Source organism: Diorhabda sublineata, chromosome 7 (genome assembly GCF_026230105.1).
Source record: "Diorhabda sublineata isolate icDioSubl1.1 chromosome 7, icDioSubl1.1, whole genome shotgun sequence".
In the NCBI taxonomy this organism is placed as follows: domain Eukaryota; kingdom Metazoa; phylum Arthropoda; class Insecta; order Coleoptera; family Chrysomelidae; genus Diorhabda; species Diorhabda sublineata.
Window position 1 is genome coordinate 27056158 of NC_079480.1, and position 19255 is coordinate 27075412.

General features: G+C 35.7%; 1 protein-coding gene across 1 annotated transcript; it reads left to right on the forward strand.

Annotated features, from left to right (window-relative positions):
* Nucleotides 1-4746: 4746 nt before the first annotated feature.
* Nucleotides 4747-19177, forward strand: LOC130446510 (glutamate dehydrogenase, mitochondrial-like). Its single transcript, XM_056782819.1, has 6 exons — nt 4747-4827; nt 6278-6453; nt 11713-11829; nt 13988-14325; nt 16930-17074; nt 19001-19177. Exons 1-6 carry the CDS (start codon nt 4791-4793, stop codon nt 19115-19117), a joined length of 930 nt encoding a protein of 309 aa, XP_056638797.1. The 5' UTR covers nt 4747-4790; the 3' UTR covers nt 19118-19177.
* The last annotated feature ends 78 nt before the right edge of the window (nt 19178-19255 follow it).

The following is a 19255-nucleotide window of genomic DNA, read 5'->3' on the forward strand; positions in this document are numbered from 1 at the left end:
ATCGGTATCGGTATCGGTATCGGTATCGGTATCGGTATCGGTATCGGTATCGGTATCGGTATCGGTATCGGTATCGGTATCGGTATCGGTATCGGTATCGGTATCGGTATCGGTATCGGTATCGGTATCGGTATCGGTATCGGTATCGGTATCGGTATCGGTATCGGTATCGGTATCGGTATCGGTATCGGTATCGGTATCGGTATCGGTATCGGTATCGGTATCGGTATCGGTATCGGTATCGGTATCGGTATCGGTATCGGTATCGGTATCGGTATCGGTATCGGTATCGGTATCGGTATCGGTATCGGTATCGGTATCGGTATCGGTATCGGTATCGGTATCGGTATCGGTATCGGTATCGGTATCGGTATCGGTATCGGTATCGGTATCGGTATCGGTATCGGTATCGGTATCGGTATCGGTATCGGTATCGGTATCGGTATCGGTATCGGTATCGGTATCGGTATCGGTATCGGTATCGGTATCGGTATCGGTATCGGTATCGGTATCGGTATCGGTATCGGTATCGGTATCGGTATCGGTATCGGTATCGGTATCGGTATCGGTATCGGTATCGGTATCGGTATCGGTATCGGTATCGGTATCGGTATCGGTATCGGTATCGGTATCGGTATCGGTATCGGTATCGGTATCGGTATCGGTATCGGTATCGGTATCGGTATCGGTATCGGTATCGGTATCGGTATCGGTATCGGTATCGGTATCGGTATCGGTATCGGTATCGGTATCGGTATCGGTATCGGTATCGGTATCGGTATCGGTATCGGTATCGGTATCGGTATCGGTATCGGTATCGGTATCGGTATCGGTATCGGTATCGGTATCGGTATCGGTATCGGTATCGGTATCGGTATCGGTATCGGTATCGGTATCGGTATCGGTATCGGTATCGGTATCGGTATCGGTATCGGTATCGGTATCGGTATCGGTATCGGTATCGGTATCGGTATCGGTATCAGCAAATATAGAAATTATAAAGCAGAATATTTTTGCCGAAATTTAATTTAAAAACTTTATAAAAACACCTATTCTCTTTGTATTAAAAAATTATATATAATAAATATACGAGGATTGTCTGAAAAGTTTCAAACCACAACCTGAAGATGTGAGCGTTACAATATAAGTTGTATATTTGCTCATGCGTTGAGAGATCTTCAATAAAATTTCAGCTATTTTAGTCGTAGTGAAGATTTTTCTGAAACTGGACAAAATTGAGTATCAAATTTTAGTTTCCGAAAGAGGAATTAGACACTTTGTAAGAAGACTCTGCACCATCATTTACCACCGTAAAATGTTTGACAGCTGATACTGAACAATCGTCTGATTTGTCATATACTAACTGAAAAATTATCCAAGCATAAACTATCTATGCGTTGGGTCCCTCGCTTGCTTACTTTGCACCATAAGTGCAATTGAATTATTATTATTGTCGCGGTCTAAGCAAAACGAGGATTTTTTGCGTTGATCCATATCTATAGATGAAACCTGGATCCACTAATACACTCCTGATTAAAAAAACAATGAAGATAGTGGCGATCATGCTCTGAAAAAGAAACAGACGCTTACATGTTCTGGAAAAGTGACGGGCGTTATGCATAATTGCTTCAAAAGGAAAAAGGAGAAATTTCAAGAATAAAAAAAAGACTAATCTCTGTATTCACCCTATCTGGTCCCTAGCGACTGTTTCCTTTTCCATAACCATGGAAGTTTCAATTGCAGAAGAGAGATTTTCATCAGTGAACGCCCATTTTGAAGAGAGAGTTGGCAAATATTATTTGTAAAGGTTAAAAAGGTTAGAGCATCATTGTGCTGAAAAAGAAAATATATTGTTTCTTTGTCAGATTAGAAAATTTCCAGACATATCGCCGTATTTACTCAATTAAGAAAGTCAGCGTCTTCTTTTAAATCAAAACTACTGTCATTTTTTCCTTTTAAGATAACTAATTCAACTTAGATTTCCATGATGTTATCAATTTCCTACATTTTTTCTTCTATTTCATCTGATATTTTTGTGGTGACTCTTTGTACTGACTTTTAAAATAAGTTTTCACAGTTTTCAAACTTGAAAAGTGTATTTTTGGAAGCAGCTCAATTTTTTGTTTCTTTCCAAACTATCTCAATCGTATTTAAGTCAATGGAAGGCAGAATCCTTACTACTTTTCTTTTGTCCATTTTGTCTATAAATGTTTATTCTATTTATGTGGAGCACTGTTGTCCACTATCCAGAGCGATTCTCAAATATTTTAAGTACCTACTATTTTAGATCAAATACTGATATTTATGACAGTTGACTATTCTAAGACAGAGTCAACTGTCCCAAACAACATATGTATATACGTTTTTTTCGAATTAAAACTAGTTGTTTTAACAATAAACTATTTGTCCTAATCAGGATTTAGAATAGGAGAAAAAATAACTAGAGATCATATGAAAGGATTGTCATGTTTAGCCACTTTCCGAAACGCTTGCATGGGAATTGGTATGTCAGGTGCTCACGGTGGTTTAAAAATAAATCCGAATGATTATACAGAAGACGAACTTCGATATATTATAGAAGAATATGCTAACGCATTAATTGATAAGGGCTATTGTGAGTATCAACTTTTGTTTAAATAATTTTAAGTGATAAGTACACTAAATATATAATATATTGTTTTTGGGATTCCGATAAAGGCTATAATATTAGACGCGAAGCAAAAATTATTAAAACTTGTTGGTTTTTTAGTTTTCCCTGTTATCAACGTCAACTTATGCAATCTAGTCGTATATGTGCATGAGAGAAAAGGTTTTTTTATGTTCTCATTTAAAGAGTACTTTTCCAATCGCTGGCTACGTTTGGTCTTTCCGGGTAATAAATTCCAGAACAATCCAGTTTGACAAACTAATTCGGACTAAGAATTCATAATTTATTTTTAGGAAGCGTATGCTGAATATTTTTCATTATTTTGATAGCAAACTGTGTAATTTTTATTATTCTAAACATATTTTGAAACGTTTCCTTGTTTTTTAACGTTGTGATGTTGTTTCTGTGCGCATAGAATAGTTTCAAGACAAAATGTAGTTACTACATCACTCAAGTCGTTTGGTTGACAAATAGATGGCGCTGCTATTATCAAATCCATATAACGTTTATGAAGTAACAACTTTCAAGAGATTATGTGTAAAATTTTATAACATTTCGATTAGTCAGAAAAAAGTGACAGTTATTTAAATGAAGCTAATTTTGTTATTTTCGAAGCAATTGATTCAAAACAATTTAGTGTGTTAATTTATCATTACTTTTTGATGAAAAAAATACTGTACAAGCTCAGCAATGACTTTAAAACTTATCCGCACTCTGCTTCATCTAAAAGAACCATTTGTGATTGGTTTGCTGAATATAAACGTGGTGGTACAGCCACCGATGAGGGTGAACGTTCCGGTCGTCCAATTGAGGTGGTTACTCCAGAAAACATCAAAAAAGTCCACAAATTGGTTATATCTAATTTTAAATTGAAATTACGTGACATAGCTGAGGCAGAGTGTTTTCAATTATGCATGAACATTTGACCTTAAGAAAGCTTTTTTCAAAGTGGGTACGCGTTTACTAACAGTCGATCAAAAACAACAATGTGTTGATGATTCCGAGCAGCATTTGGCTATGTTTAAATGTAATAAATCAGATTTTTTGCATCGATATGTGACAAAGAATAAAACATGGATCAATCACTTCACTCCGGAATCAAAACAATCATCATCTGAATGGACTGGGACCAAGATAATGTACCGATTCAGAAGTTGATGGCAACGATGGTTGAATTGAATTGAATTCTTCCTCATCCATCGTATAATACAGATCTTGTGACTACTGGCTATTTACTGATCTCAAAAAAAACTTCTCGCCGGTAAGAAATTCAGCACAAATGGAGAAGCAACTACTGAAACTGAAGCCTATTTCGAGGCAAAAGACAAATCTTTCTACAAACACGGCATCGAGAAGTTAGAATGATTGATAGAAGATTTGAAGAAGATAACATTGATTATTAAAATCGTTTTTTGTTAAAAAAAAATGTGTTTTTCTTACTTAGTCATACGATTTATTGAGTGATGTGTCATCTTGTGGATTTAGAGGCAGAGAGTCTGGAAATTAGTATCAGATAAATATAGCCTTTGTGAACAAAATACCTAGACAGGTTTAGTTGTAGTGGCTCAGAATTGAGTATCCATGCAGTGGACTTCCCAAATATTGCAAATATTAAAAAATTATTTCACCAATTGCACCATTTACCGCGGTGCTGCTTAATAAACTATCTTTTATTCACGGTTCAAGGATCAAAGATAGCTGGTTTTAACATTAGTACTGGAATGGCCTATAAGCGGCGGACTCAATCGGAAAAGAGGCGTCTAAGTACTTTTAGAATAGGCCGGAACCAGGGATTTTTACGTTATTGAGGCTCTATTGTACAATATTTGTTTGTGAACATAATTCTCACTATAACCTTAAATCATTGGATAATCTTTAAATGAATATAGAATTCAAAGTTCTAAAATTTTATTTATCCATAAAAAATTATCATAAAACTATATGAACGGGTATATTAGAGATAACCTTATTGTGATTGCTTTCAATCATATAATTTGATTTGTCAGCTATAGTATTGTGCGAATAACAGAAATTACAAGTTTTTCCTAATATTGCCTATTGTGTCAATATAGTAATAGTAGTACTCTATTCAGGTAATGGTCACGATGTTTTCCAGCCAGATATTAGTTCATCTTCAAGAGAAATGACCTGGATATCGAAAGCTTTGTCAAAATATGGCGGTTAGTACAGTAAAATTTATTTTTCAATATTTCACGTACCTAAGTCTTTCTAGCATTTCTATTCTGCGCTATCTAATCTCTCTCCATTGATTCCCCTTTTTATTGCCTTTTCTCTCTTAAATATCTAAATGAACAAGCAATTTTCATGTCTAAATATACCATTCAAACCTACCCGTGGGACCTATATCAGGGCTATTAGAAATCAAAAGAATCCCAACATTTCTAACGCATTGGTACCTAGTTAGCCTAGACCAGTTCCATGCATAAACAAAATATTGCGTTACCATAGCAACGAACAATAATTTATTAGAAGTGTCAGTATAAAGTTTGACGTCAAAAATGTGAACCAGAGTTACGCAGAAATTAAAAGAAAAAAGATGTCTAGCGAAATTGTGAAAATCGAAAAATTGTATTTAAAAGCAGATTTACGAATATATGCTTAATACCCTTGTGATCAATGTCCTTCGTATGCGACCGTGAAAAATTGGATTCCAAGCTTCAAAAGAGGTAAATTTTCCATTGAAGATGATGACCGATCGGGAAGGCCAGTTTCTGTGTCAGTCCCCGAAAATATCGATGTTGTTTATGTCATGATTTTATCAGACCGTCTAATTGGGCTAAAACGGATATCTGAAGCACCAAATATTTCATACGAACGTGCTCATTATATAGTTCACGTCAATTTGGACATGAGAAAAATTGCTGCAAAATGGATCCCCAAATGTTTGAATGTTGACCAAAAGCGTGCAAGGGTAGAAACATCGCGTTCGATCTGTGCTCGATTTGAAAACGATGTAGACTTCATAAACCGAATTGTTACTATGGATGAGAATTGGGTACATTTCTACGATAAACAAACCAACAATCGATGAAATGGCAACACTCTGGTTCTCCAAGACCTAAGAAGTTTCGTGTCCAAAAATCTGCTGGAAAACTTCTTGCTTCAGTTTGTTGGGATTGCCATGGAGTAATCATGATTGATTTTTTGGATAAGAGTAGAACAATAACTGGAGATTACTATTCGACATTACTGACCACTCTACGGGGAAAAATTGAAGAGAAAAGACGCGGAAAGCTGTCCAAATGTGGTTTGTTTTTGCAGGACAACGCCCCTGCATACAAATCTCATGTTTCCATGCTAAAAATTCGTGATTTGGGGTTTGAATTACTGGAACACCCCCCTTATTCACCAAATTTGGCTCCGTCCGACTATCATCTCTTTCCTCAACTGAAAAAAAAACTTAAAAGGTCGTAAATTTTCTTCCAATGAGGAGGTAATAAAAACTGTGGAGGTCTGGTTTGCATAGCAAGAAGAAACATTTTTTTTGAAATTAAGAGGAAAATATGTTGAGTAATAAAATATTTTGACATCGAAATTTTGTTTGGTTCTATAGTAGGCTAAGAATTTTTCAATACATCCTCGTATTGTGTATTGTGTATTTAATTTTAGAATCGTCTCAATTAGCGGTTTGCGGCAAATGGGTAGAAGCAGGGGGAATTGAAGGATATCGATACGCATCCTCGCAAGGAGCTTTTTCGGCACTCAATAATATATTGAACAATGAAGATCTCATGAAAAAATGTGACTTGAAACCTGGTTTAACTGATAAAACTTTCATAATACAAGTAAGCCATTTATACTTGGTTTTTATTTTGTATATTTATAATGAAAATGCGTTACAGAGTTGAATATTTAGACATATTTCCTGTTGTAATAGGTTTTGATTTTACTTTTTTTAAATATGACAACATAGCATATTAATCAATATATTAATAATGTAATATATACAGGGTGTTTCTATATTCAATCGACAACGCTCTACCACCAATAAAAGATTCATTTTGATATAGGAATAAGAACCCTTACGGGGCCTAGTGTGTTCAAAATTTTAAATCAATATAAAAAATTTGCCATGAATCAAGAACGCTTTAAAATTTTTTTTTTCAAATTTGGCGTCCAATATGTTACTTAATAAAGTAAACTTTGGGAAAATTTGACCATGCTTACACGAAAATGCGTGCGAGAAAATCGTTGTTCTAATACCGAATCAGACAAACAATATTTTGAGTACTTTCACTAGTTTAAAGGTTTTTTTATCGGCGCAGCTCTGGAAGAAACGAAAAACAGGAAATTCAAACTAGCAAAATTAATTTGTCTTTTTGGTGTTTATGGCGGATGCTGGAAATTTAATCGCTTGAAATCGAGGGGCAAATCTATTCAAAGTATTGGAATTAATGGTCTTACACATCTTTTCTTTTCGTATTTGCCTTTGATTATCATAAATTCGTCGTTATAGTTTTTGAAGAGCACGTCTTCTTGCACAATTTCGGTAAGTTTCGAATAAGCTAAAATAGTGAAATAACTTCCAGGTGGCAGATACCATCCCAGATGGTTTCAAATAGCTTAGAAAGTCTCTTATGGATTATGGACATTAGAGTGGGCCGAAAAAATGACTATTTTTTTTCTAACGATATTGTGAAAATATCATTCATGGTGATAAAAGAAATTATCGTGAAAGTTTGAGTCCTTACTAATAATTATTCAAAACTCGTCAATTATTAATCTGAAAAATTTTAGCGATGCGTATTCTTACAGGAAATTAAGTTTCCTAGAAAAAATATTTTCTTAGTAAATTAATGTAGGGAAAGGGTGTACAAAATGACATACATTTTATAAAACTAGAAAAATTTAATTAAAAAATTGCATTTTTCAAACGAATATTAAACAAAACATAATAACCCTTTCGCAACATCTTAGACGAGTCTTTACCTCGATAAAATAAAACACAAATTTTTAGTAAAAAAAATCAAAATGAACAAGAAAAATTCATTTCACCCCACCTGGAGGGCAAAATGACACATCAATATTTTTTAATATATTTTTAGTCTGTACAAAGTTCACAAACAAAACTTTTTGTTTTTTTGTCTACCCCGGCACAGTCGGCATGTGCCCACTTTTGACAGGAACAGCAACGTAGCCACAGTTCACCTTGTTTGGAAAATTTATACACTTCTGTGCAATAAATGCAAGCACAATCGTCTTCATCTTCGTCGGCAGAAAAAGCCTCTTTTTCTGTGTCTGACTCGTCAGGCTCTGCAAGGACTTTTCTTGATACCACCCTTTTTCTTTTTTCTCGAATTATCAGTTTTGGTTTGCTTTTTTCTTTGGCCTCTTCCAAATTTGGGGTAGAGTTTAAGACAGAAGTTCCCTGACGTTTCCTTGGCTTTCGCTTTCCCTGGCCTGAAACAAATGATCCGATCGGAACTGGACTTAAATCAGCCGGTGTAACCAAAATTGAAACCCCACGTGTTGAATTTTGCAAGTTTTCCTGAGTGGCTGTAGGAATGATGAGGGGAGGATTTATGGCGGAAGTATTTTTTGAACTAGGTCCAGGTTGACTATTATCATCAGTCAGAACATTAGCAGTTTTTTGGACGGGAGGATCTATGACGGAAGCATTTTCTGAACTAGGTCCAGGTTGAATATTATTATCGGTAAGGCCATTTGTAGCCTGTTGGACAGAACCATCGACTACAATATTTGTAGTTTCAGATGCTTGAAACATATAGTCAGGGAACACATCACACACACTCGTCTAGGATGAGCTTTGAGCCATCTGGTTATTGCTTGGTCATAATACGTCTTGAGTGGCCCAAAAAATGCCACATCGAGAGGTTGCATTCGATGTGTGCAATGAGGTGGCAGACACAAAAGCACAATGCCATTTTCTTTGGCGTACACAAGGGCATCGAGATATTTATGACTTGCATGTCCATCCACGATTAACAAAACCTTTTCAGTCGGAGATGCCTTGACATATTTTTGGAAATGTTGCAGCCACTGTAAAAACACTGGGCCAGTCATCCAGCCGGACTCCTGGGCAATGCATAAAGTTCCTGCAGGTGCATGGTCAGCCAATTCTTTTTTCGCGGGGAAAAATTAGGGCAGGCGGAATAAAGTTTCCAGCGGTGCACATGCAGCAAACAACTGTTACATGAGAACCTCTTTCAGCGCTGGTGATTGCTCCTACTTGCTTCCGACCGGCTGTAGCAAATATTTTCTGCGGGCGCTGCACTGTAGATAGAGCAGATTCATCTGCATTGTATATCCTCATGGGGTCGATATTTTCTTTTTGCATGATCTGGTCGAAGACCTTAAAAAACTGAGCCACTTGAGGCTTATTAAATGCCTGCGCTCTCGCTGCGGATGTAGCTTCGGGTTTACGCAGTGTTATATCTCGATTTCTTTTCCGAAATCCTCTTAATCAGTCTTTTCCTGCAGCCCTTTTCTGAATATTAAACTGGTGCTCAAACCCATTTTTACTGCTAAATTGTAGGCTAATTACTTGCCTTGTGAATCCAAAGAACCTTGATTCTAGCAGTTTTAAATGCTCCACCAACTGCCGTTCTACTTCTACAGGAAATGTGGTTTTAAACCTGCCCAGTCGTTTTTCGCCTTTTTTTAAAGTCTTATTTTTTTGCAAGGCATGTCTCCTTAGTTGCTTGAGGTATGTGGTAAGTTTTTGATGCCTAGAGCCACCCCATTTCACCATTATTAACAGCTTCTATTGCCTTTAACATAGAAGCAGGATACCATGATTGCTTACTAGATTTTCTTACGTAATTTCTTGGCATTATCTATAAGAAAATGCATATTTTAATACGTTTATTATGATGGGGCAAAATGACATAGTATGTCAATTTGCCCTCCCACATTCTATGTCATTTTACCCCATATGAACCTTATGTAAACAAATGCAATTTTTGCCAAAACAAGAACCCGCTTTACAAATCTGAATAATTCAATTCTAAAAGCAACAATCACATAACTCAACATAAATATTCCAACTCAACAGTTTATCGCATTAAAAAGTTATAGCAGTTTTTAATGTTTCACGACAAAAAATTTTGGCGGTTAAAAATACTATAATCGGTGCACTTACTCTGAGTGACGAAGCGGTACTAAATGTAAAGGAGCATACCTTCCATACCACCATACTACCATACCACCCATTCCGCAATAGCATATTCGTTTCCGAGCGCTTCCGAACGAAAATTTGTGTGTATTCGAGCGCTGTGTCATTTTACCCCACTATGTCATTTTGTACACCCTTCCCTTAAATAAGCCGTTTCCTTGTAATCATGTCTGATATATTTTTTTAATTGTCGCTTAATTCGTCGCTTGAAAATCATATTTTTTGATAATTTGTTTCCATAATTTTGATGGATTCTACGGTCGAGATACGGGAATGTGTTTAGAACGCCACAAGTAGGGATCCTTTGAACAATCTCCAACTCGTAATGTTTCAATGTTCTCTGATCTGGATCTATAACCTTTACGTGGTCTACTATTTTTTCCTGATGTTGTGTTCAGTACTACAATCAACTTTATATCACTTGGCTAATTTGCACACGATTTCTCCAGTATCTAGTTTCATCGAAATATTCATTTTATGCGTTTATTAATATATAGATTCGATTCACCTTTTAATACTAGAGTACATTCGTACCATAACAGAATATCTTTACTTGTTTGTGTTTAGTTCATTCAAGATTTTATCAAAAATTGTAGTTTTCTATCAGCATCATCTTCAAAAAACTTCTAAGGGATTAGATTAGATGAACTAGAGCATAAGGTCGTGAATTCTTCGCTAACATTTTGACTTATTCATCTATGGTGTACCTCGAAATGTTTACCAGCAACGACTTTGTAAAGTAAGCTACCCGTCTGGGGGCTACGCGGCTTACCTTTTCTGGCTTGAATGTAAGTACCGTAGACTTTTTTATGGATTGTCTCGCACTCTGACAGGATAAATATCTTTGTATTGTAGTAGTTACGTTCTGCGCAGCAAGCTGCACATCTAAGGAAAGCGTATGTTTTCTTTTGAAAAATGGAAGTTTCTGAGCCCATTGGAATAGCGAGCTTGGTTCCTAGGCAGTATGTTCCTGTCTCTACATGTCCATTTTCCGTTTTCGAGCTGTCAGTGTAGAATACTGTTGAGCCTTGTGGGAGCGCACTCTCTGCATTTATCCATTACTGTCGATTTGTTATTATAATTTTATAGTTTTCGGTAAAGCATAGTTACGAAGACATGGTGTCCGTGACCATATCTCACATTCCTTTACAATGCTAAGATGTCCGGGCAGGTCGCCGGGCTTCATGTTCTGTTCCTTACATGCGTTTATTGCCCACTTTATTGCTTCACTTTCTATGAAGGTCTTCAAAGAGGGCAAGCCTAAAATGACTTGTAGTGCTGCCGTGGAGCATAACCATGTCGCGCCTGTTTTGCATCTATCTAGGGCTATTTCCCCAATTTTGATTTTCGTTCATGGCCACCATATGAAAGCTGCTTAACCTTATGATAGGTCGCACAGTAGATTTGAACATCCAATTCATCATTTTGGGTTTCAAGCCCCATGTATCCCCGACCATTCTGAAGCAGTTCTATAAAGCACTAGGTTGTTGGACGTGCCGGTCTATTAAAGTGTCGGATTAGTGAAATTCTTGTGTTTTCCATGAAGGCTTCCGTTGAACAATATTGCCCCTATTACTTGATTTCCTACAATTTCTATCCAAACTCTCCAGTTTGAATTTTTATCCACACTAGGGTACATTCGTCGCAAAACAAAACGTTCTTTACTTGTTTGTGCTTAGTTCATCCAAGATTTCATTAAAAATTGTTGTTTTCCATCAGCATCATCTTCCAGAAACGCCTGACGGATAGTAAGGTTGCATTTTATGTGCTTTAAAATACGTGCTACTGACGATTTACACTCGCAACATCATTAGACATTTTATTTAGAAATATTAGGATGTTTTTAAATAGATCGTAGTACATTCATACCACATAAAATCCATTTTTCATTAAATATTTGCATTTATAGGGTTTGGGTAACGTAGGCAGTACCTTGGCAGAAATGTTAGTACAGAAAGGTGCCATTTGTGTTGGTGTCAAAGATCACGATGCGTATTTATACGATTCCAAAGGTATCGATTTACAGGTAAGATCCTAATTACTCAACGGAAATCACAAACCAAATTGGTGAGTGTTAATTTGTGAAAGGATGATTGATTTTAATACCTAGTGCCTCAACGCAAGACGTTAAATTTACGAAAGATATTCTTTTTCTTTGTTTTAACTATCGTAGAAGAGAGAGAAGAGAGAATAAGTATTCGTAATCTGGCCAAATTACTAAGTGTTAAGCCAAATCGTTCAAAGATTTAGGGAAACCGTAACACACTATAGAAAATGTGAAAAGAAACAGAAATACTATGGGGAAATAGTTAAGTAATGAACTCGGACCTTATAGATCTGTAGTGTTTCTATTTTAACCGTTTGGAGAAGACAAAAAGGAGCTAGTTGACTGGTAGAAGATTCAGATTATTTACAGTAGATTATTATCGATGTTTGGATGAATGATGTCTAGAAAACATTATACAAAATTACGTGTGCTTCATTTATTGTAGATACTTCAATTTTTGTACACGTGTAGCCACCGTGCAACCGTGAGTTGCAGCTTTGGGAAAAATTAGTTCGGATTTTTGAAGCTACCCCAACGAGTATGTAAAGTGTTGAAGCGTGTTGTTCTCTTTTAATTGGAAATCATTATTTAAGCAACAATCCAAAAGTTCAGTAACGGTTATAAGATCTCGAAATAGTACTACGAGTTATGGAAGTTCATTCTTTTGTAAACTGGAACGTTTGTTTGAAAAATTTTGTAATTTTTCATTACTCTTAAGTTTTTGTATCTGATCACCAAATTTTGTATAATCTTTAGAACTTTCATTAAAAATAGATGTTTTGTGGTGTATAATTGACTAATTACCTTTATTTATATTCTACTAACTCTAAATTGGTAGTCGTTGAAAGAGGAACGAGTATGACCAAGAATACGATGCCATGAAGTAAAGACTACAAGGTGTGTTCTTTCCGAGGGCTCATTTTCGAGCAATATACAAAACACAAGATGACAATATAGACAAGCTTATAGTGATGGGAAAAGTACAGGGAAAAAGAATTAGGGGTTGATCGCCTATTATATGGTCCTATCAAACCAAACAAGTCGCATACCAACCTTTTAACGTATCGTTACATAAGGCTGAATATCGAGATATATAAAAGGATAATAAGAAGGAATAGAGTCATTCCAAAGAGGTGACGACTCTCATGACAAAGGAAACGTGAAGAAACATAGAACTATAAATTGAATAAAGAATGCTAAAACAAAGACATAATTACATTTTTCTTAGTAGTGTGTTAATTCTGAATAGGAGTTAATATAAATTAACGACCTCGATAAAAAATGAATGAACAGAACTGCGTCTTAATTTGAATTTGATACCTGAAAGCGACAGCTACTTATTGGATTATAGAAGCTGCCCAATCATCGTCGATTAAAGGGCTCCGTTACCTTGGAGACCATCTTTCGATTTCAAACATTTTTTTGCGATTGTTTTCCGATAGAATGTGACGTGATCGGGTTCAAACAAAGGTTAAATGAGAGGCGACATTTTGCCATAGAATGCGGTATCATCAAAACAAGTTGCGACGAATAGAAAGTGCGTTTGCGGTCGTTTTGCGATAGATTACGACGTCATCAGATCATTTTGCGACAGCGCCTTTGCAGCGTTATTTACGATAACCTTTCATAGGCTTGGTTTGGTTAGGTTAGGTTGGGTTACGTGCTTTCCGTCTACATTTCAATACTGCGCTTTGGGCTTTGTTAAAATTCAAGTGACGAATATTTTTTGGGAGCATAATCTCGAGACAATTAGTTATTTAAAGAAGTAGAAGAATCCATTTCCATAAAGTAAAATAATGTTTGTTTTACAATTCCGTAAACGCTGTTCTTTGAAACATGTTGCTGGTCTTGCTTCTTCCGCTTGTTTTAAGAGGTATTTCCTCTATGAAAAATCACACTTTCATATATTATTTTAGATTAAGAATGATATTCGTTAAGCTGTAACTAACATATCCGTAGATGTACTCTGAAATATTCAAAATTACTTTGAAGCAATCAATGTAGTGACTACTTATTTTATTGAATTCTAAAATAAGTTTTTTAGGCGCAATGGTTATAAACTAAGAATTATTTTTCATTGTACTTGAGTGATTATTTCACATGAATGAAATCATCATGGTATTTACTTTCATTTTAGAAATTGTACGAACATAAACAAAAAACCGGTTCAATCCAAGGTTTTGGCATGACGAAACCAGAAACTGATGATAGTATCTATAAAGAAAAAGTTGATATATTAATCTTCGCAGCCAAACATAAAAGTCTTAATTGTTACATCGCCGAAAATGTTAAAGCAAAAGTGATTTTGGAAGCTGCGGATTGTCCTGTAACTCCAACTGCGCATAAAATTTTAACCGGAAAATCTCGAATAGTAATACCGGATATATATGCTTGTTCCGGTGCGACGATCGCGTCTTATTTGGAATACCTTTCGAATCTACAACAAATAAGGAAATTAGATCAGCACATTTTACGGTAAGGTTTATTTTGGTTAAAATCTAATACATCATTATACCGTACATGTAAACTTATACTTACCAAAACTAGATCTATAACATTGTCAAATCGTTGACGATTATTTAGTAGTACCTACCAACTTTCAAAAGACTAAATGTATAAAATTTCATGACATTTCGATCAAATAAGTGACAGCCATTTAAGTGAAGCTACTGCTTGCTATTTTCAAAACAATGGATTCAAAATAATTTCGTGTGTCAATTTATCATTGCTTCTTGATGTAAAAAATACTTACAAGTTCAGCAGTGGCTTCAAAAGTGTTGGACTGGACTCTGCTTAATAGAAAACAGCCATTTAGTGGTTACTGCAAAAAACAATTGAACAGTCTACAAAATGGTTATATCTAATCGTAAATTCAAATGGCGTGAGATAGCTGAGGCCGTAAAGATATCAAAAGGCACTGTGTTTACAATTATGCACGAATATTGGACCATGAGAAAGCTTTTTTCAAAGTAGGTGCTGCGTTTACTCACAGTCGATCAAAAACAACAATGTGTTGATAATACAGAGCAACGTTTGGCCATGTTACACGTATCAAATCGATATGTGACAATGGATGAACCATGGATCGATCACTTCACTCCGGAATCTAAACGATCATCATCTGAGTGGACTGCAACCCGTGAACAACGTCCGAAGCATCCAAAGACGCAACAGTCAGTTGAGAAGGTTACGGCGCTTATCGACTATTTCTATAAGGAGAGACAATCAAAAGCGACAGCTATACAGAGTTATTGGATCGGTTGAATGCAAAAATAAAGGAAAAACGGCCTCAGATGTCGAAGAGAAAAAACTGTTTCACCAAGTTAAATTGAACGAATTACACTCCGAATTGCTTCTTCATCCACCGTATGAGTCAGATATAGCCCCCAGTGACTACTAGCTATTTTCCGATCTTAAAAAAATGCTCGCTGGTGAGAAATTGAGCTCAAATGAAGAAGCAATTGCTGAAACTGAAGTTTATTTTGAGGAAAAAAAAACAAATCCTTCTACAAACACGGCAAATGAGAAATTAGAGAAGCGTTGGAATGATTGTATTTCTCTTGAAGGAGCTAATATTGATGAATAAAATCGATTTTTGACAATAAATTGGTTTTGGTCTACTCTCGATTTCACTCTCGACGCTTTTTTCTTCTTTTCCATTAAAAAATTCTCTATTTTTTGCTGTTCAGAATCCGCTTTTCTTTGGCAACGAATGTGCTTTTGTAGTTTGCAAGTTTGTCGCTCTCGCCTGCAAATATTAGTCATTTTCGGTGTTTTTCAGTCAACTTTTGTAAATCTATGTGAATGAATGAGTGCCAATACATGTTTAGTAATTTTTCCGAGTCTAAGCTTCAAAATGTTCATTTGAAAACACCTAGCAAATGGTAAAAATTGTCAGATAACTATAAAATTTATTATACACTGATCAGAATGAACAAGTTGCCTGAAATTGTTACGGGAAACAGAATGTCTATCATACAGTTGCTGTATGTTTCAACAACAAGGTAAGGTACATATTTGAATAAAGAAAAATGTTATTTTGTTTATCATCTATTATAATACATTGGTATAACATTTATCCATACATAGATGACAAAAAAGATTAGAATATTTTCTCTCAATTATAGAGATACATTGGAACCCAGGAGCCTGGCGGTATTCCTTGATATTGAAGGATCATTCTACAATACTTCTTTTGAAGTACTCTGTCGAAAAAACGAAAGATGCGGCACCTAAATATGTCTGATAAGATGCTTTCTCAGCGACAAGTATCAGCCGAGTGCAGAGTTTTGTCTCCAACCCTGTGAGTCTGGTCGTTGACGGTTCAATGGTAGACCTAACAGGGCAGACTTTTATACACAGACTCATGCTGATAACTTGGCTTTTCTTTTCTCGGAAAACGACGCCACTGCGAAGCAACATGTCAACCTAACTGCAGAAAGACCTCTGATAGTCATAGAAGAATATTACTGAACTTTGCGATGGGATCATTTTCGTGAAAACCATTTTTCGGCGAAAAAGGTCATAGGCATCGAATAATCGGAGTCCAAAGGTGTTATATTTATTGATTATATAGAAAAAGGGAAAACGTTAACTGCCCAATGTTATGCTGAGTTTGACGAAAAACAACTGCATTTGTACCATCACGATAATGTACCTGCTCATTCATCCGCTATTCAAAAAACTTTTTTTTCTACTACCGTGTGTAAAGTACGTACTTTAGAAACACTTTCGAGTGCGTAAAACTTTACTTTACTCACTAGGCGTAAAGAGACATAGTGCGTAAAAACATATTATTAAGGTCACCGTAATGTAGTGGCTAGACTCCGAGGCTCACATGCGGGAGGTCCCAGGTTCAAGTCGCGCTAATACCATTTTTTATTTTTCCACTTATGTACAAATAATGATTTATACATGCCAATGAGAAGAGTTGACAAATGTTCAAAATATTTATGAATACATAGTACATTTTATAAGAAAAATTACTCTTAAACTTCTGTATTTTGATATATATTCCGCTAGTAGAAAAAATATTGTATACAATTCGTGTGTAAAGGCTTTTTATTGCTTTATTTTCAGACAATCACGTGATATATACGGAATAGCTATAAAGCAATCCGAACAAGCGATGGCTGTTGGGTCAGGATCTTCAATTTCTGAGTCATTTATAACGAAAGAGGCAGTGGCTGACACTATAGAATGTGTACTGAGCGATGTAGGAAAAGTAAGTAAATTACAAATACAAATACAAATACCAAAATCTAATAAATTAAAAATGAAATTGGACAGTTACATTATCGGTATATTCAAGTCTCGAAATTATCGTACACAAGTAATATTTCACCCAATTGACAACAAAATTTCACAATAATAAGGTTTTGAAAATACCAAACATTGTTTATTGTTATTAATTTATACATCGTTGTCTGTTTTTCAATATAGTCACCTTTCAATACACATCTGAGGACTGTGCTCCATATTTTGTATGCCTAAGTAAAAGAAGCTTCCCAGCGATCGTCGCTCTTGGAGCGTTCCTTCACCTTTGGAAAGAGGTGATACTCGCAGAGGGCCAAAGTCGACCTGTACGGGAGATGGGGCAGAATAGTCCACTACAATTTCCTCAAAAGCTCCTATGGCTGAAGAGCGACTTGGGGTCGAGCGTCGTCGTGAAGAATCCCTACACCCTTCGTCGGCCGTTCTCTCTGACGATTCTAGATTGCTCACCGGAGTTTGATCAATGTTTCACGATATATCAGGTTCCATGAAATCGTTGAGTACCCCCTTCTGAACTTAAAACACAGCCGCCGACTGCGTTGGTTTGATTTTCTTTGGTAGCTGTGAACCAGTGATGATATTGTTGTTTTGATTCAAGGGATAAATGAAATACTCAAATTTCATTCCCCGTTTGATAGAGTCCAACGACTTCTTGTTATCTATACCCTCGCATTGATGCTCCAGTCTGACCTTTAAGCAACTCTTTGCTGAAATTTCTGAACGATCACATCCGAAGCCAGCGGTCTTCTACCGTGAACATCCATTTGCTTTGCACCATTTACAGACCTGCTGAAAAAACATGCCCTTTTCGGCATAAACCCCAGTCAGTTGCTGATTAATTTCCACAGACAGCAACTTTCCTGAGTGGAAAAATCAGATTATTACTCGGACCTGTAGTGAATCACGGACGAGCACTAAGTTCGGCACTGTTGTCGAATTAGCCTTGCATGTTTCCTCAAAGCTATAACTCAGTGGGTTACTTTTCGCACCACTCTTGGCATTTGCTAATAATAGTATAATACGTTCAAAAATGAATTTAAGCCCACGTTCAAGCGCGTAATACAAAATCGTTATTGATGTTATTGTTTACAATTACTGCATAATTATTGATAATTTATAGTTACTTATACTTAAGTAGGACGAATTATTAAAAAGCTAGCACATATCATGCCTTTAAAATTAACCTGTGCAAATGTTAAAAAACCAGAACCGTCCTGATGAAACCACTACGAATAGTCACCCTAGTTTGTAGGCTAGCAACCAAAATAGCTGAAACATTCACAATGGAGGAACTGGATAAGTTTCTCAAAGAAGCACCATATCATTCTTCTAACCAAAATTCTAAAAGTTGCTATGGACAAATACGTTAGTTTATTTATGAAACTAAAAGATCCTGAACTTTATACGGTTCATTCATTTTAATTAATTATCGGCAACAATTTTTGTTAATTTTGAACATCATCGCTGTGAAGACACCGGAAATGTGGAATTCAATTGCAGTTGACGAATATTACGTCGACGACAACATAAATAACAAGTAAGTAATAAGAGAATTTTTGGTGGTAATGAACAAGTATAATTGTACAGTGCCAATAAATATTATATCGAAGACAACATAAATAACAACGGAGAAAAGAAGTTGTGGCAGTAATTAACAATTGCTGTTTATATATATTCTGTTTTTTTCCTGACAGTTGTAGATAGAGTATTTTATTCGCGAGTAATCTCTTATTAAATAACATACTATTGTTAAATGCTGTATTGTACTGTATATCATCTTATTTTGATCCCAGAATCTACAGTTAGGCCATGTTTCAACGCCTTTCTGGCGGTCTGTATTTTCAACAAAAAATTCCAATATAACATTTCTTTTCAGGAAATGTTCAAATATACAACTCAACTTAAATTAGGCACAGATCTTCGTTCTTCAGCGTACATTGTGGGAATGAATAAAATATTCAACAATATTTACGAAAACAAGAAGTTTATGTGAAATAACAAAAAATATTCCCATTTGATTCGCATATATTTATACAAAAATACATATACATTTTATCTACAGTTTTTTAATTTACCCTTATATATGTATAAATACCTAATTACTATACAAATTACTAAATCGGAGGTATTG